The 20,363-nt window shown below is 43.2% G+C and overlaps 1 protein-coding gene across 1 annotated transcript in view; it reads right to left on the reverse strand.

Moving 5' to 3' along the window:
• Nucleotides 1-17,365: 17,365 nt before the first annotated feature.
• Nucleotides 17,366-20,363, reverse strand: part of LOC119393351 (hemicentin-2) — a 138,518-nt gene continuing 135,520 nt past the window's right edge. The window contains exons 14-16 of the mRNA XM_037660325.2: nucleotides 19,650-20,000; nucleotides 18,487-18,724; nucleotides 17,366-17,806 (exon numbers count right to left, since the gene is read on the reverse strand). Coding sequence (XP_037516253.2) covers nucleotides 19,713-20,000 — 288 coding nt within the window. The 3' untranslated portion in view covers nucleotides 17,366-17,806; nucleotides 18,487-18,724; nucleotides 19,650-19,712. The remainder of the gene's footprint in view (nucleotides 17,807-18,486; nucleotides 18,725-19,649; nucleotides 20,001-20,363) is intronic.

Genomic DNA, 20,363 nt, shown 5'->3' on the forward strand with positions numbered 1-20,363 from the left:
CGCGTTGAGAAATTAAATAAAAAAGCACTTACTCCTGGAAACTTCTCGTATCATCTTATTGGTTTGTTTGTGATTATAAAACTGCACTTTCATGGGAATTGAATCAACAAGCCCCATATATTGTCCCATTGAAACTAAATAAATTGACAATGTAGAGCTTGTTTCCAAATGCCTGCATCATAGGCCTACAAGATTACTTATTGGCTTCAAAATACTCTTACATGTAAAGAACGCTGTTGATATAGTCATTGCTGGAAATGTTCTGCTGATATTTTTGTTACAATCCTCTAAAGCCTACACACTTTCGTATTGTTAACCACAAAAAGATTTATTGACCTGTGTGCAGCAAACATGCTGTTGCAGGCATAAGGCTGCAATACGCTGAAACTCATACATCAGAATTCTACACACTAACAGCAGCCAATTCCTTGTAGACCCTCATTAGGTGCGCATGAGAAAGCGCATTAGACTGGCAAAAGACAGTCTAATGATTCTGATGTCTAAAGACATTAGTCTCTTTATTGAAATACATTAATTTTTTTTTCTGTGAGATTAGCTGATGCATGCTCCTTGTGTTAAGTAAGATGCAATTTTTCTAGTTCATGAAGTTGACTGACGTTATCAAATGATGTAGCAAATTTTCATCAATAGTTGCTGCAAATAGCTAACATGCACGGTGGAAATTTGCTAACTTACAAATACTATTTTCCTGCATTTAGTAACTAAGTAATAACCGTCGTGGTAGTAATGTTACTAGCTTAGCTTACTACCTTCCAATAAGTAGTAACAGGAACTAGTAACTGTCATGGTAGTAAATTTACTAACTTTCTGTTACTACCTTTGGTATGTAATAGCTGCAGGTAGTAAATGACATGGTAGTAACTTTACTACCTTGCCGTTTACTACCTGCAGTTACTACTTAGGTAGTGAATGTTGTGACAGCAATTTACTACCTCAAAGTTAGTAAGTAGCACTACCTTTTCTTTTAAGAGTGTAGAATGATGTGTCTTGTAGTTAATATTGTTTGGGACACAATTGCAAGGAAAGTGCACACGTTCAAAGCCAAATTGCTAAGGTAGCTTGCTAGAAAATAACAAGTGGACTGCCCCCTTATTTGTTTTGAAAGGATAAGTTCATGAGATTCAATTAGCTTAATCTAATCCAATAGCAGCTTTGAAAACCACTTCAGAGAAACTACTGCCGAGATCCTTTAGGGGGCCATTATGTGCACAGGTGGTGAAGTGGAACACGTGGAGGTTGAAAATTGAGCAATAAAGAATATGGCATGTATTTTAGGGTGATTTTATTTTTACCTTCGTTATTTTGTTCACACAATGCCCTATTACTCCAACAAGAGAGCATATAGGTGAAGAACCCTTGCAATGCATCCTATTGTATATGTAGTGATGCGTGTGCTCTGCAGGTGAGAAAGACAATGGGGACATCAATGAACATCAATGTCTAGTGGGTCTTTGGGATTTTGCCGAAGACATCATGTTTGTCCATGATGAACCGGCAGTGCAACCACACACGGACATAGGAAAGAAGGCACATAACACAGTGCTGTGTTTCGTGTACCTTTCCTCTGTGTGTGGTTGTGCTGCTGGTTCATCATGAAGGACAACCAACTAGCCCAAGTTTCAGTCTTGCTAGACATGTTTGTGCCTGCTATTTTTTTTTGTGTCAACAAGCTGTCCTCCTACTCTTGTAGAACTTCTCACTGTCTTGTGTTTGCGTTGTAGCGTGACAATATTCTCTATATTTTCTCTCATGGCTCTACATTTCATTGTTCTGCTCAGTATGCAGCTGCGCAGCAGCATAACATGTTCCTTCATTCACTTAGTGCACTAAATACTGGCATGGGTACTCGAAGAAATGGCACAAAATGTAACAACAATTAGCGGTGCCAGATGGAACACCTAAATGCCACAGTTCTACAGTAATGGGTGAAGGGAAGGGCTTGAAGCAGAGAATGGAAATAAGGGACCCATGCATACATAATTAAGTGCCAGGCTGGCACAGTGATGGATTTGGACTCGATGCCTGACTAACTTATTGCAAATATATGTCTCAACACTGCAAGGGAAAGGTCATGTTTTGAAATGGTACCAGAAAAATAACAAATACATTTCAGGTCTCAACATTTAGTGAAGGACAAATCTTGTACTATATGCAAATACCCTTTATGTGGCACAATGTCTGACAGATGGTGTGCCGTGGTAACTGCCACGGAAGGGGGCTGCACGTAAAGGATAATATTGAAGAATTGATCGCTGGGCAAGTTGGTAATCCATGACTACAAAGAACTGCGCGAAATAAACTGGAACAAGGAAGACGCTTGTCCGTGCGTCTCCTTGTGCCAGTTTATTTCATGCAGTTCTTCGTAAAAAAGAATAATAGCTGCACATTTAGACGTGTATGTCTGCATGCTTATGTGAGCGCTATATGAGCTGCTAATTCTGAAAAAAAAGCTGCAACACTTGCGCTTGAACTGCTACAGAATGTTATTGTGTATAGCTAGTGTTGGTACTGGCAATAAATCTTGGATTCTCAAGCACAGTTTGTATTAGCTGCTGTACCAGCCAAAGCTAAGGATGTTGCATGACAGCTTATATTTATATAAAGGTGCACGTAAAGCTACATGGTATGGAACAGGGGCGTAGCCGGGGGGGGGGGGGGCATTGGAGGGCGTTCAACTCCCCCCCCCCCGAAAATTTTCAATTTTGCTTGTGTATATATACACACAGACATGCAAACGCATGCACAAACATACATAAAGCATGGATGACTCCCCCCCACCCTGAAAAAAATTTCTGGCTATGCCCCGGGTATTGAACATGAGGGAGGTTGACTGGGACACGTAAAGCTCAACATTTATGGGTGTGCTATTAGTGTGAAAGCGTGCTTTTTATTTGCAGCTGTTATTTGCAATTATGACACCTACTGAGTAAAAGAATTGTTCCTCTATATCTACTATTTAGTATTTTACGTTTGCATGTCGTGTCCCATGATCCGAATCAAGCAGGATGCTACTGACTGCACATTTTTAAGGCAGGTGAACATTTATTCCTAGAAGTCAAGATTACTGCCCGAGTTCAGCCACTTCTAGCATTCTGCTAGTTTATACGTTTAAGCGTTGTTAAGCTCAAAGCATACTCGACTGGATGACGTGGAGTGAAGTAATACTGGCCCTTGTCGCTCCGATCACATCTCGTAGCCAAGGAAAGAATCACTTTCACTAGTCGACAATGGGTGGAATACGAAAACAACCTTCAACCTGCTATGTTTCCCAACACAGGGCCTCCACCAGATCGCTGTTCGGCGCTGATATGTGGTCAACTGAGGCATGTTATAGAGCTTAACGTTCATGAAGCTTCAAGGTGCAAAACAAGTGCATATTTAATTTGGGGTTATTATTTAGATTTAACAGCACCTATTAAATATTAGAATGTTTCAAGTTAATCTTTGCATCATTCAGTATAATTGTTCACATGATCCTTCTGAATCCTTCAGGCCACTTCTGACTTTTGAAGAAATAGCATGGTTTTATCCTTGAAAGCTGGATCATATTGTGACTTCATTCGATTTCAAGCATTGCTATTTTTGATGCGACGCTTGGCAGGAAACATATGTTCTAACGGGTGATGCAAGCGATTTCATGCGTGCTCTTTCCGCGCCAGTCATGCACTATACGTTTCATCGTTTGTGGAAGCCAAGGGGAGCATCACTTCCAACTGTCAACAACGAACGAACCACGAGAACGAACAACCTCAGACCCGCCGTCCTCCCCAGCATGACAATCCCACGGCATCGCTCGTCCGCGCCGTCAGCCTCGAGCTCGGGAGACTGCATTCTTTTTCTGCGAAGGCTCTTTGTTCTTTCGACTAAACAACAACGTTTCTTCATCGCCTATGCTACACTCGAGAGAGAAATGAGCGCGCCCGTTCTGAAAGCTGGTCCGTCGCCTCGTACGCGCTGCACTACACCAAACCCATCAGTTGCGCGAATAAGCGATTATGTGTTTTAATCCGATTCTCTGAGATGAACCTCTACACAATACTGTCCGTATAAACGCACCGACATCAACGCGATGCTCGCGAAGGACGTGGGAGACTGTACTTCGCCAAGTAGAGATGAGATCAGCTGACTTCCACCGCCTGTACTGCGTCAAACATCGCAGAAAACTTTTCTTTGGCGGCTGGTTGCACATCAGGGCACGTTCGGCTGCTGTATGATGCCGGCAAATGGAAATGCACTCGGAAACGCATCGTTCATTGTTCACCTCTGTCTCCGTGCGGGATGCGCAAGCCGTCGGACGAGAAACATAATTCCACACACAAACTGACTGTGACTGCCCGCGAGGGTTCGCTTAAGGTCGTGCACACGTATACACGCGCATTATACGCGAACGATGCCTCTCATATATGCAAAATTATAGCGTTGTAGCCGATCGTAAAATCGTCCAAGATAACGTGAAGTGCATATATAAAGCCGCGGAAGTCCACCCAGATCGTGTGGTGCGGTGGCGTAGTGGTTACAGTGTCTGCTTGTCACGCGGTTGGCCTGGGTTCAAATCCCCGTGGTGGAGTGTGTGTGTGTTGATACATGGTTTGTGACTCTCTGTGCAGTGTTCTTGTGATGTGTAAATGCATATTCATGAGTTAAAAGGCTGACGAGAACAAAAGAAAAAAAAAAGAGGAACACTGCACGATCAACTACAACGTAGAAGAATTTCTTTTTTTTTTCTAAAAATTTGCGAAAAGTACCGCATATATTTCGACCGCATATTGAGCCGTATATAAGCCGGACAGATTTGACCTGAAATACCGCTTAACCACATCGACGGTATGCGTTACTTTAAGCGGTCACTTTTAAACGGCCTTCTGGCAACGAGATGGCCGCGCATAGGGAAGAGCCGCATAAATTTAGGCCGCATAAGAAAGAGCCGCTTAGCCAGAGGCCGTATAAAGAAGGGCCGCATGAAAGAGCCGCATAAGTAGGCCGCTTAGAGAGCCATTTATAAGCGTCGAAAATTTGACCTACTTTCCGCCTTATATGCGTTGTTTTAAGCGGTCGTTTGCTAAGAGTGTACTGCAATAGACGCAGGCGCTTCTCTTAGGCAGGAGAGTGATCGATATCGAACGCGAATATTCAGTCTTCGAAGCGGCTGATACTGTACAAGATAGTATTGTTTCATTGGAGCGTTACGTTTCCATATCAGTATTGCTTTATGAGCTTCCTTCGGTGCAGTAGTGCCGAAATCTTAGCCGACAGTATACTATTAACGGTCACCTTTTAATAGAATATAGAACACTGTTATACTCTAATACTGTAACAATTGCGGAACGCACTCTCGTCAACAATTTCTCGCTTTATGAAAATAAATAAATGTTCATGGATATATTGGTGTCTGTGCGTGCGTGCATGTGTGTGTGTGTGTGTGTGTGTGTGTGTGTGTGTGTGTGTGTGTGTGTGTGTGTGTGTGTGTGTGTGTGTGTGTGTGTGTGTGTGTGTGCGTGTGTGTGTGTGTGTGTGTGTGTGTGTGTGTGTGTGTGCGTGTGTGTGTGTGTGTGTGTGTGTGTGCGTGTGTGTGTGTGTGTGTGTGTGAGCACACCACACAGCGCTGTGTAGTGTTCTCCTTTTCTGGGTCCGTAATTTTTGCGCGGCGTTTAATGATGTAGTATATTTTCGCAGGCTCATGATTATCCGACAAGCATTGCAACGCGTAGACGACATCCGAGCCGCCAGGACTAGGTTGCGGATGTGAATCGCTAAATTTTGTTTCTACTGAACCTTACAACAAAGATAATATCAAAGGCGACCAGTCTACCCTCTGAATTCCCGACATCATGCAAAGGCTGGAAACTCGTCACTGATATGCACAGGCCACATTTCCCCGCTAACTTACTTTCTACAGTTCTCGTCCGCTCAATTTCTTTAGGAATTCCAGTCGTCCGCAAATCCTTCCGTCTTCAAAGAGCGCTAGCTATAGCTGTAAATTCTAAACCCCTCTTAATGCAGCGAAAAACCCTCCAAATGTACCCCCCCCCCCCCGTTCAGCACAGACTTCCTCGCGCAACACTTTTACGAGCATCTGCCGCATTCCCTGAGTTCGTCGTTAGCAAAATGACCTCCGCGCCGTTCCGGTTCGCCTCGATATTTTGAACCCTATTTCTTTTTGGCTGCTTGGCGAGTTCAGTTTTCGTAGTCGTTCCTTTCATTAGAGCCAATCGCATGTTATTTCTTTGCTTTTTTGTCCCAATGAAAGGTGCTACAGGTTAAGCTTTGAAGCAATACAGATGCCCAGGACAACACCGGAAGGAAGGACTAAATTTCATCCTGCAAATGCAGAGAGCAGCAATGCCACTCAGTTGACTATAACCTCTTGCGATCGAAACCGGTTAAGTTTATTGAAATCTGATGAAGACGTCACCGCAGCACGCACATGGATGCAATTGAGGATGGTAAACGATGTATTGGTTAGCCACTCCTCCCAGAAGGCCAGGATTGGTTTTGGACCAAGAATTGTTGTTGTAATGTTTAACGTTCGCAACGCAAAGTAACTTTTCCCATTCATTAGTTCGTTTTTGCTAGAACAGTGAACGTGCACAGTATAAGGTAAGCACGACACACTATTCTTTGTAAAGGAATAGTTTCTGGCTTAAAGGCCAACGATAGCAAAATTAAAAATTTTATGATGACTAAAATTGATTACAAACATTGCTGGCAGAACTGTGCGGCTGACGAATGATAACATTAGCGATCGGCAAAAAACTTGAGGGAGAAAACATGCAAAAAGTATGAGGCACAAAACGACCTTCCTTTTAGTGAAATAATCAATTCATAGTTTGGGAATATGCGAGCAAGCTAAATGTATCAAACCAATGCAAAGTAATCAACCAATTGAATTGAGTGAGTGAGTGAGTGAGTGAGTGAGTGAGTGAGTGAGTGAGTGAGTGAGTGAGTGAGTGAGTGAGTGAGTGAGTGAGTGAGTGAGTTGAGTGAGTGGTGAGTGAGGGTGAGTGAGTGAGTGAGTGAGTGAGTGAGTGAGTGAGTGAGTGAGTGAGTGAGTGAGTGAGTGAGTGAGTGAGTGAGTGAGTGAGTGAGTGAGTGAGTGAGTGAGTGAGTGAGTGAGTGAGTGAGTGAGTGAGTGAGTGAGTGAGTGAGTGAGTGAGTGAGCGAGCGAGCGAGCGAGCGAGCGAGCGAGCGAGCGAGCGAGCGAGCTATCAACCGAAAATAGCTAAGCAAACTACAAAATAAAGCACGTAGGCTCTGCGACCGAAAATCATCGTTACGTTTATAGAGAACACGTTGAACTCTTCAAATAATAAAAAAGCTTCATACCCTTTAAGGTAGCACTTAATGCTAGTTCGAAATCTTTACTTATTGATTACATGCACTAATAGTAAGTTTTGCGAACATAAGGCAAAGTACGACAGTTAATAAACTATCTTCGATGTGAGCCAACAAGTGCAAGCCTCAGGAGTGTTAAGAAGCTGCTAGGTGACCGCGTTCTTTGTTTTTCATTTGAGAGGTAGCCACATACAGCGAACAATTAACTTCAGGAAGTGTAGAAGGAGGTGGCAAGTTGAATGGAGCAGTACCCGTATAGAAACCAAAATTTATAGCGGGCAAGAGAGGCTCAGCGGTAAAGGTGGTAGAATGAACACGCTCGGACATTCCCTTCCAATTAACGCGCGTTCTTGATTAGAAAACCGCGTCTGCGCCAGACTGCCTTTCCATGTTTCTTTCTTTTTGCCTGCTTTTCCTTTCTCTCTTGCTTTCCTTCCTTCTTGTTTCCTTCCTCGCTTTAGTTATTCAGCGTTTCATTATTCTGTTTTTCTTCAGCACCTACTTGTACAGCTATAGTTACTGCAGCTCTGTTTTTTTTTCCTCGTTGAAGGTTTTTCCTCTTCGTTTTCATTTTTATATCAGGTTCTTTTTCGTCCACTCCATGTCAACTACACTCTTTGCCGTGTAAGGGTCAGCGTTCTATAATCTCTGCAAATATATTTTCGTGAATAAAAATATATCGCTTTTCTTCAGCTTCTTCTGTACGCACTTTTCGGGGATTAGCCAGAAAGTGGACCGTCCGCAAGTATTTTCGCTGATTGCCTCGCTACTATATTAAACCCGGTTATTTTGATATCACTAGGGTGTCGCTTTGATGAGTTTAAGGACACGCGTTGATTTTGCACCCTCTATCCAGGTCGCAGAACGTTATAGCTGAAATGCGCTAGAAATATTGATATTTTTCTGTGATTCCGCTGTTAAATAAGAATGATTCCGTATTTACCGGTATGCCGCGCTATGATACAGGTATAATTGCGTACCTGAGCGGAATTCTGCTTTGTGGACGCGCTTGAAAAACAAGGACACAGAAAGGCACACGTAAAGCACAAACAAAAGCGCTCTAACAACTGAAGTTTATTTGAGCACCCCGCCTACATTAATCTTATGTCTAACCGCAGCGGGTTACCCAACCGATGTGCTCTTTTCGGTAGCAGGTACCGTGCTAAAGAAAGTGCAAAGCCCGCTTAGTACAGGGGAGAACGTTGTCAGCAGAAAGAAAAATCTGGCGGTCATCCCATGCATTCGCAAAATATCGCATGAGCTGAAGAAAGTGGCTGGCCAAGTCGGAGACGAGGTGATTTTTTTCCACACCAGAAAAGCTAGGAAAGTTGCGCAAGCTCACAGAACCGAAGGAGTGAAGCCGAGAGCATGTCAGAAAAAGCATCAAAACCCTTTCGTAGCCTGCGCAGAAAAGGTCGTCTACAGGTTGCCGTTGACGTGTGGTGCGAAATACATCGGCCAAACTGGCAGATGTATAAACGACCGCCTAAGATAACATAGACAAAACGGTGCAGGAATGGGCACTTATAGATACCCTGCAATGACTGCGGTTTCTCACCGGTATTTTCAGATTGCCGCATATTCAGCCACCATAAAGATAAAAACACAAGAGATATAACAGAGGCACAATAGATAATCAAAAAAGGGGCCACGTGTGTCAGCTCGCCGTTGGTTGCTTTGTCACAAAAGGAAATGCTGTCATTAACTTGATAGTGCGATACCACACGTCACTTGGTTGAAGTTTGCATGCATAAATGTAAGCGGAATGCTCAAATAAACTTTAGTTGTTAGAGCGATGTAGTTTGTGGTTTTTGTGCACCTCTCTGTGGTCCTTGTTTTTCAAGCGCGTCCAAAAATACAGTGTGCTATTCCAAGTAGCCCAGGAAAAAGCACTCCAGAACGGAATATTCATCCTGCCTTAAACTTAAACATAATAACGATGATGACGATGGAACGATTGCATCCACGAATGAGAATTTACTCCAATAAACGCCCATTAGGCCACGGCGTTGTATTATCTGCCACCAGTGATATGAAGCTTTGAGCGCAAGTAAACGACGCAGGATGAAGAAGGGAAGCGCACACCACAAGCGCTCGGCGTTTATTTGCGCTCAAAGTTTCATATCAGAATGCGATACCAACTAGCCCACCTAGGTATCCTGTTACGTTACCTGCCACGTTCGGTCTTTGTTTTTCTCTACAAGCGCTCTTCCGGGCCAATGTTCGGTAAAATGGTAAGGTCAATTGTTTGTCATAAGCCTAATAAATAGCTATATCACCTCTTGTTCAGGTAAGGGACAAAAGATATTGGTTATTTTATTAAACGATGCTCATCACAGGCAACAGTTCTGTAAGCTTTCTATTAAGTTCTTATTAAGGTTTTTAAATGCCATTTTTGGATGTTGTTAGTGCATCCATGTTATGCGTGCGCTGGTTACAGGCAATACCACACTTCAAGGAATTTTTTGAAAGCTCGAACCTATCGAGTATAACTCTGTAAACTCGCTCGTTTTCCTTCGGAGCTGTAGCTTCTCTCGACTTACTGAGAGACTCGATGGCCCCACTTTATTTATTTATTTATTTATTTATTTATTTATTTATTTATTTATTTATTTATTTATTTATTTATTTATTTCACATTTTGCCAGCCTTGAGATCTAGTTGAAATCCAGCCGACGCAAACCGATGCTTCCATTCATATCTTATCTGCATTGGGTAGTGATCTGATTGAATGTGTGCGGAAAAACTTCTTTGAGAAAATGCGAAGATATCTATACATAAATAAGTTAAAGCAATGAGAGGGATAAGCGCATATCTATGAATAGGGGTACTTCGCGGCTACTACAGGCAAATTTATCTTCTATATTTTTCAAGGCGCCGCCTAGCCTTCATTTCGCCCCGTGATCATTTTGACGTAGAAAAAATGCCACCAGCAGCATCTCCGCAGTGTAGCCTTGAGATGACCGCGGTGTGCTACGCTTCCTGCGTTCGCGGCCAGACTAAGAAGACCAGCTAACTTCCACCAGTCATAATGATAGCCCAAAGCGTGATCCCCTCATTAAGGCTCAGATAGAATATTCTGTTCAATATTGCTAATTTTACTTATTTACTTTGCTTTCTGCGTGTTTATTTGTTTGCATCGTGTTTTATACTTGTTGCTACTTACCATCAGCTATTCCTTCTTCGTTTGACTTACCCACACACGGCAGGTCGTTAAACCATATCCTTCGTCTTCCTTTATTTCGCTGGTGATAGCACACGCGTTGTCTTCCAACCTCGTTCATTCGCCTTTTTTCGCTGCTGATCTTTCGCCTTAAGCTACAGAAAACTGCTGCGCTCCCCTCAGTCATCACCTTAGTCACCTTAAAGCGAAATTTACATTATGGCAGTGCGTATTCGCTGAGTGTACCTCTCCTTTTTTATTTACCCGCTCAGTACGTGCGTGCGTGTGCGCGTACGTGTGGGCGTGTGTGTGAGTGCGCGTGTGATTGTCAGTGCGTGTGTGATTGTGAGTGCGTGTGCGCGTGAGCGTGTGTGTGAACGAGAGAGAGAACCGTCATCTTTAATGCAGGCGCGATAATTGATAGCGCACAAGGTAGCAGCAGTTAAGTGTTCACATAACTTTATCCCATGTATTCTTGATAGCATTCGTAACTCTGCAACGAGAATATCAGGAACAGACGTGTCATACTGTTTATTGCGTCTAGTTTACCACCTAGTGTAGTATGCCGCATCGCGTATAAAAAGTACACTACACGCTTTACCTAGATTTGTTATTGAACCGGTTGCAACAGTTGTCTCAGTACGTTATCATGAATACTACACAAAGACACGCGGGGTAAATGCGCTACGCTGAATTAATAGTCTTCATAACCAGTTTAACATAACATTGCTACTAAGAAGACAATATGAAGTGCGTTACTTTCACGGTTGAGGCTGAACATTTCACGTTGAACATTTATGGAGACCCGTAGATAAAAGCGGCTGGCAAAAATGACATTCACTCCTCTTTCCGGTAACGCCTACAGAGCATTATGCGCCTTCAGAAAACACTGTCGCTTTCTGACGAAAACGCCGCTTTGCACAATGACGCGATAAAGGGCAACGCGAAAAGAGCGAGCCTTATAAACGGGGCCGATATAGCGGAGCAAAGTAACAATAAAGAAGAGAGATAGATGCGAGAAAAGAATAGGAAAATTCAGAAAGGCGGGAGCAGCCGCCGTATAAGAAAAATTGAGGATGAATTGCAGTCGAGAATGTTCAGGCGGCCGTCTGTCAGTGAGAAAGTGTTTGTTGGGCGACGGAGCTGGCGTCATGCAGCTTCGAAGCGCCGAGAAAAAGCATCGCTATCACTTGCTCTGTGGGACGGAAGCCTAAGCAACAAGCCACGAAAATTTCCACTTGCCTTCGCCTCCTCGCGAGTCACACCACAACTGCGGCCGTCTTCAAAACGCGCAAAACATGAAATAAAAAAAAGAAGCGCGAAAACATTTCTTGCGCTCGACGAAAGAAAATTTTCCTTTCTCGGCGATTATTGTTCCTTCCAGTTACTCACTCCCTCTGTTTCCCTGCAAGGACACACAGTCCCAAATAAATGATGCGAAACACGAGAAGATAAAAAAAGAGAGAGAATAAAAGGCCTGCCGCTGACAGGCAGGAGCATTTATCAGCTGCCTGCACGCCACGTTCTTTATCTAATCTAAGCATCTCTTTCGCTTGAATCGCAACAGAAGCCACTGCTACGAGCTTGGAAGTTGCCATAGACACGACAGGGTTGGCAGTTTACTTCCTTCCCGCCCCGACTTTCCCCACCGCTATTAGGCTGCTAATAGCTTCATTTTTTTTCCTCCGGCGCGTGCTAAGAAAGCTTTCAATGACGCACACATTTTCGTTTCGCTGTCATTGTGCGCTTTGCTCTTGCTTTTCAATCGCCCCGAGGTGAAGCTGCCCTTGCGAGGGTCCAAATTTTCGTTTTCTCATCCTTATGTTCACAACGTCCAACGTTCCTCTCAGCGGGCCCATTAGCAAAGCACAGGGCTGACAACATAGCGGTTGTCGCGGCGAACCATGTGCGAGACACAACAGAGGCACTTCGCTTATGTCTTCACGCAACCAATTTGTTACGCTTTCGCATGCTGTGCCATTCGTCACAGCGATAACATTAAACAGTCTTCGGATTTATTTGCTTGCGACGAGTCGCGGATGACGTAAAAGAATTTCTTACAAAAGGGCGAAGCATCATGGCTATGACGCAGCGGGACATTTCCTGCGGGGTTGTTTATTTCTATCCGGTAATTTAACGGCGCAGGATGGAAAATAACGCTGTCGTCGCTACTTCGCGTGTAATTTGTCGCCGTCAACTCTGTTTCAAAAGCGCTCCGTTCCATCAACGTAATATTTATTAAGCCTTAATTAGAAATTCCGGTCTTGTTATCAAATGAAGAAAGATCCGAAATTAATCATTAAGATGCGGGAAGGGCACATAGCGATTCATCCTGAAACCAATATGCGCAGAGAGACGCTGTCATGGCAAGACTCTGTATGATCGAGAGGCGCCGTTTTAAAAGGATAAGAATTAAATTACCCCTCGAGACCTGTCGTTAATTATAACAGCAACGATTTGAGTAATTTAATTGGCTAACCGGAGAAACAGTAGCTAAAGATTTGAAGATAAAAGGCTTTCCATCTACCTCTGACTTATCAGTAAAATGAATGGGGTGTATAAGCTAGGCGTCCATTTTAATACATAGCAAATGAACACACCTTTTGGAAAATATTTCCACTAAACTGCAGTCCACGTGTTTTGAGGATTTTTTTACCTCTCTTGCCTACTTGAGCGCGACGTCGCTTCGTCACGGCAATTTGTGCATGCTTGATCATTTTCTTTATATATGTCTACAAGAATAAACCTTCAGTCAAGAATGGGAGTTTGTCATCCGCCTCTTCCTTTTTTCGTACTTTGTGTCTTCGCACTGTTAACAAGCCGTTAATTACCTCTCGCTAAATTGGGCTCCTTAACATGCACCGAAAGCATTCAACGAAAGCGATGTTGTATTTATGACACTTGACTGCCTCTGCAGGTACTTACAGGCATAATATTTCCCAACTCTTGGGTCATACATCTGCCACGGCACTCCCTTGATTCTGCAAGCTGGCTTTGTTCACTAACAGCGCGAGACGCAGAGGAGCACGCTCTAAAGGGGATTCAAAGATTGCTTTTCAAGTCTGGCTGGAACTGCTGATGCAGAATTTATGAGGGAGGACGGTGACGGATGGCGAGGGGGACAGAAAGGAGGGTGGCGGGGGGGGGGAACTTGCCCCTTTCATATACCTCGTAATGGACAATATGGAATATCAATGCCTACCCTAACCCCCAACCCGGCGATGTTAGGCGGGCAGCCTTAACGTACCCAGTTACGAGCCGGACTTATTCTATAGATGTAATGTACTGCTAACACCTAACACAAACAAGCTGTAAATTTTCATTATAGCACTACTATATTTTAAATTATAAGTAGTTGCGCTTCTCTCGATGCACAACTACTTCGTCTTCCTTCTGTCTTTACCTCCCTTTAAAAGTGGGAAAAATACTCCTCCGGAATGGCTCACGAGTCACGAAGTGGCTAAATCTTCCCTCATGCATCAGATGACATGAAGTCGCAAGTTTGCGACGTCTCCGAAGGCCGTTAACACCTTTATTCCCTTCAGGGAGCCCCCCACTCGCCTCTCGCAGCCCGTTTCGGCAATGGAAGTGACCAAGCGGGAACGACCCGCCCCTTCTATGTAAGGGGTCGACACTGGGAGAAGATTTAATGGGTCCTGCACTGTGCCCGGGAGAAAACGACGTTGCGAAATCAGTGACACTGGAGTCAAGTGGGCGAGAAGACCCGTGCCAGGATATGAGGGGAGAGCATGGAAAAATGGTGGAGCTAGGAGAAAGAGAGGAGGCTGTTGCGTGGAGAGCCGAACACCCCCTAAATGAGACGGGAGTAATCCCCGTCAGGCTCCGATGCGTGCCAGGCACGCCACCTGCCGTGACTCCATCCGGCTCTTGTGAGAGTGGACGGCGTAATTATGATTTAGAAAGAGTCCCTGCAAGACAGCTCTAGCGACGTTCCTTGCTGGTTTACCTCTCTCCGCTGAGCCTTTTCCTAAGCTCTAGAAAGAGGCCCGTCGCTGTCCGGAAAAACTGCAGACGCGGATGCCTTTGTCTTCCTGTGTGAAGGCATATATGGTCGATATTCATACTTACGACACTGTTATGAGGCATGAAATAGATTGAAGTAGAACCAGGACAGGAAGCACCACTGATAAATAAAGTAGTGCACATACCTCTACTGTTTTTTCGTCTGTATCACGTCTTCCTAGATATCGCTTATTGTAGCTTTGATTTTAGGCAACAATGTGTACTTCAAAAAAAGTCATGTCTTTACGTGTTGTCACTATGGCTTTCTGTGAAATGTGGCCATATTACGATCCAAACAAGGGCCAGCGACGTCAGCCCCTGAGTTACAGAGGTGATTTTCCAAGTGCCTTTCTATTTCAAAAAGGTAAACCACCGTCTTCTTCAGAGACTTTGTTTCGTAATGTTTGTACATTTTAATTAACTCAAAAATTATTGCCAGTAATACTTATTTGCCTTTACGGTCTGTGTTTGTCGTATGGATTTATGTAACAGAATATATATCCCTTGGATGACACTCCTATACTTGCTTCCGTCATTCTGCAGTGACGCACAGACATTTACTTATCTGCATTACCGCCACCTCTTCATTGCTAGTGATGGGAGAAAAATCAAAAGCTAAGCAGAACCTCACGGAAACTGACCAACACCACACACAATGCCAATAGCCACCGCATATTTGGGCAAGTTGTTTCATATTGAAAGTATAGTGAGACCGCGCAAAAGGAATGACATGGCATATCAGTTTTGGCCTGTTGCGTATGCTTTTGTTCTAGTTTTATCGTGCTGCTTCAATATAGTGAAGTGATGAATTGTGCCAATTGATACAGCTAACGGTTAGAAATTTCGCGTTAAAACACAGATCGCAAGTCGATTATGCGCCGTAGTACTTCATTTTTCTAATATCTCTCGGTCGCGTGCGCCAAGGTGCTCTGACAGGATTTTTGTCATTTTCTTTTAACTGTAAAGTTCAGTTACTAGTTCCTTCTTCCCGTCATCTTCTTCCCCTTGTGCTTCGTGTTTCACCGCTGTATTTCCAACTCTTTATTATCTTTCAATATAGCTCGAATAATAAACTTTACATGAGGCTCCTTTCTTTTTTCCACTTGCAATTGTGCCACCCTACGTTACGACTTCACCACGTGTGTCTACGGAAAGTGCAGCCTGATTTGAAAAGCAAAGGACCACGAAAGCTAAAATGAGAGAGCACTTGAATTCATTAAAAAAATACGACTTGAGGTTTACTCATTTTCGTCTCGTGATGAGACTGCCAACGTGGAAACTGGACCGAGCCATCTGACATGATTTTATGATACGTCAGTTAGATCTTGCAGAACATCCTACGTCATCTGTTCGCATTTGCTACTCTGCATCTATCTTGTAACATAGAGGGACGACAAAAACGTTTAATTATAATGATCTCTCTGAGGTGTCGATACAGCAGGCGTAACGGCATAGCCATATTGCACGTGTTGAACTCACTTGTCTTCTAAGCGCCGCATAATTACACGCGCCAGCAGTCAAAACTGCATTAATATCAAAACTGTGAACCCTCAAGTTAGATCAATGCAGAAGGTAGAAGTAAGACCAGAGCTTCACATTTTATAAATATGCAGGACTGACGAAGATTAAGAACAACGCTCCGGTGAAACTAAAAATGCATGAAATGATAAATGGTAAAATATTAAAAGCTCCAACTGGTTTCGTTCTCATTTACAACGTTTAACCTGGTTGTCTGGTTAGCTTAAACAAAAAAATATCGCAATAACGCCCACTCAGGCGTTGAACATTCCGCTTGTGTGGAATATGCTGTGTCCTTAATGAGGGCTGAGCAAGCTCGCTTGGAAAAGACAATCCTTCAGCACATGCTGCGAACCTAGCGTGAATTCTTTAAATGACGTTCTTGCCTTTGGCAAACTTTGCAACCAAAACTCACTCACTTTAAGCAAAAGCTCATTCTCTGGCCTAATAGAAATAAAGAATGCCGGGCAATATAGTAGGTGCCTTCCAAGTCTATGGCGCAGTTAATAACTGTGACTTAGAGTTGGCAGGTACCTACCACAGTATAAAACTTTCGCGCTGTTTATACTCATATTCCCCGACAAACAGCACTCTTTTAAAATGCATTGAACTTAGTCCCTATCTTCTATTCGCACTGTCATTTCTTTCTTTCTCTGTGTAACTTGTGGAACAAAAATAGTGTACGTGCGAAAAAACCATGCACACGCAGTTTCTGTATACAATAACCTTTTTTTTTTTTCATCAGAAATTGAGAACGAAGGAAATTGTCTTCTTTGTGTGAGCACTCACAAAAAACGCGATATTTTTTTCTCTAAGTTTCTGACCAAAAGAGTGAAATGCGCAACGCAAGAAGTCGCTTATGTCTATGCACACGAGTGACGTTACCGCAGTCAAAATGCGACAACCGAAACCAGGGATCGGAACCCGCAACCTCGGAGTGAGCAGGGAAACGCCATAGCGACTGAGCGATCACGGAACGTATATTTATGAAGTGAGTGGCTAAATACACGAGCAATTAACAAGTCAAACAATACATTGAAGTTGAAAGAACAAAAAGTAATAAGCAGTGGTCTTTCAAGTTTTATCTCAAAATTATGCGTAAACCATACGCTTTTAAAACTGAGAGGGTCATTTCATCGCGTTTCGGGCCACGTGAAGGTATGAATAGTAGTCTATCCTGCATTCTCTAGCAATGACTCAGTTTCGCATCGAATTTTATATGCAGGTTGCTTAAGCGTCCTGATGACATATTCATATGAACATCTTAATATAACTTATATATGTGTATATATGTGCACCGAAAAAATAAATCAACGTGTTAACATGAGCCAGTGCGAAGCACTCTACGAAACTTTGAGTAGAAATATGCTGCTTCCTTTATAACATTACCAAAACCAGTTCAGCGAAGTAAGCTATATTTAGAAAATTACAAGATATTCCGAGATGTAAGAATTCGTTTACTCTCTGCTTACCTGAGTTATCCGTGAAAGTCGAAGGGACGAAAGATGAAACGTTAAGGAGCCACACTTTCCTCTAAAGATATCACTCGTATTCACAAGAACACCGCATCTTTTCTTCTCACCGTAAAGTCAACATCCCGCGTATTTTTTTTATGTACAGTAAAAATTGCCTATAGGAGTTCGCAATGTCACTGAACACAACTGCAGATGAAACAAGTTTGTTGAGCACTTGACCCCCTGCTGACCACGACACTTTCCTCTTGCTGTAATCCGTTCCTTTCAAAGGCACCTGATTGAAGAAACAGGACATTCCAGTTTCGTTTGAGTATACGGCCTGACGACTCAACACCACACATACAGGGTGTTTCAAATAAAAAGCACCAAGTATTAAAAAAATTAAGCATAGACGCTACGCGGCTCCAATTAGGGCAGTATTTTTCTGAGCCATATAGAGCACGTCAGAATATTTTTTGCCAATCCGCAAGGCTCGGCAATTAACAAAGATTGCTTAATGACCTTTTTAAATAGTAACTCTAAAGAAAAATCTTCAATACAAAAGGTGTAGCGCTTGTTCAGAAGCATCGAATTTTTCAATCTATGGTAAGATAACTCCGTTGCTTAATTTTTTTTTGTGTGTGTGTACATTTATGTAAGTTTTGTGTACATTTAGAATACTTTCAGAACTAGCGTATTCCTTCGATATCCTTGCAGACAAAAATATGTTGTAATATTTGCGTAATTGACGTTACAGAACGTTGGAAAATACATTAGCGAGACTAAGTCTTATACAATCTAAGTTTTGTACGATATGTATGGGATAAAACAGCACTTTGAGCGCACCTAACGTGTTCTCGAATCTTGTAGCGTTGGTGAACTGCTTTTCAATTTCACGCAGATAAAAAGGTCCATGCCGTAGTAAGTAAATCTGCGCAGCGTAAAGTAAAAATACCAAACCGCCTTTTTTCTTACCTCTGCGTTGTTGTCTTGTCAATTCCTGTACACTTGTGCTTGATAGAGTCGTACAGCACCCCGGTGCATCAATCTCGAGGAATGCGAAAGTCGAGTATTCCATCTCTCTAAGAGCACTTGGGGAGGATCACAAACCTAACATCCAACAGGCCCATTTTGGTTATCCAGTGAGGCGTTTATGTAGTCACGCACCACAACTGCACAGTTTGGCGACAGTGGCGACGCTGAATAGGTCACCCTAGAATTGTACAAACAACATAATTAGCCACACTTCTAAAACTTTGTAAAACCATCAGCACGAAACGTAATTTATTTCAATGACACACGTTTCACAGAATTGGCGTGAAAGTAAACGAATATGCTAGCTCTCATGAGGTGAGCCGAAATGAAATTTATTTGGTCCTGAAGAATTCCGATCAGACACCCCGTGAAGGGAGTCCGCCGCAATTGCTGGCCGCGTCCACGTACTGCAGCCTACATCTAAAATAAAGTGTCAGTGAAACTAACCTTTTGCATAAACACTGAAAATTCTCAATTTAAGAAATTAAAAAAAAAGAAATGTGCCATCAACGTGTATCACAGCTCTCTAAGTCAATTAGACGTGCAATATAATACGGATAGCGCGTTGACTGGAAGCTATAGTGCTTAGCCAGAGTTTCACATAGCTTATGGTCACAACTCGTTCTTAGTGTGCAAGAAATACATTCAATTACTGATCTTTTCGTACCACCTGACTGTGCACTCCGTGGAAGTGTACCGTGGAAACGTGTGCTCCGTAAATTGCAACTGAGGAAGATATCGTTTGGAAGGCAGCGTGAGGGGTCATTAGCGAAGGAATCAATCGATGTTGTACATAGCCATTTCTCAGTATCGTACGAATATGCTCCATCTACGTTAGAGTTGCGCTGCAGGCACGTTACACTGCCCACATGCATACTTGCCGCTACGTAGTCCAGTCAACTTAAGAATGCAGCAGTCGGTTTTTGTAAGGCGATGTAAAAATTATGTTGCTTTGTCTGCAAGGAATGACATGCCATGCAAAATTCTGCACAGGATGATCTGATAGACATCCTACGGACACACGGCTGCTAATAGATTGAAATATTTTTTTATCGCCAAGGTCATTACGGAGATAATTACTAAGGAAGTGTGAGGGCACAAACCTAGTGGACTTGCACTGTAGTATCCGTTTTGAAAGCTATATGAAACCGAAAAATATGTCTTGGCTAGACGGTGCTTTCCATTCGGTTTCCAGTGACCACAGGCGAATCCGAAATGTTCGGCCTGATGCTGTCGTTCTCGTCCACGTCCTCTGGACCTCCTGGAATCTGATGACCTGACGGAAGGGGTCGCAGAGCAGTGCTTCGTTGGAAGTCTATGCGGCCGTAGTCTGCACCGCGAAAATCATCCAGACCAGTCCTGTGGGGCCGCGGTAGAGTTGCCGACATGCAAGCTCCCCCCGATCTTGAGAAGGCAAGCTCAACGTATGTTAGGTCCGAACCGGCGGTTTCTTGCTGCCAAAAAAAGAAAAAAAAGAAAAATGAAAAAAGGACGTGTGCTCCCGTGAAGTAACGATGCAAATAAATCACAGTGATAGCTCTCTCAGGGCGGCAGCATATATTGCGATGCCATATGAGCTCATTCTATCAAGCGTCTCAAGCCTAATAAAATGCTTAAATTCAATCACTCATAGCGCATGGCGTCATATCTAGCACCGTTTATCTCGTTATGAACTACTGCTTCAGCGCAACGCACTTCGGTGCTGTATTATTAACATGCGAACGTGTTCTAAATTTGCATTTATTTTGTAATGTTCATTGTTACCGATCCTCTGAGCCGCAAGAAAGCTACGTGGACTGCAAGTATTGGCAAACCTC

The sequence above is a fragment of the Rhipicephalus sanguineus genome, chromosome 5 (assembly GCF_013339695.2).
Source record: "Rhipicephalus sanguineus isolate Rsan-2018 chromosome 5, BIME_Rsan_1.4, whole genome shotgun sequence".
NCBI classification, from domain to species: domain Eukaryota; kingdom Metazoa; phylum Arthropoda; class Arachnida; order Ixodida; family Ixodidae; genus Rhipicephalus; species Rhipicephalus sanguineus.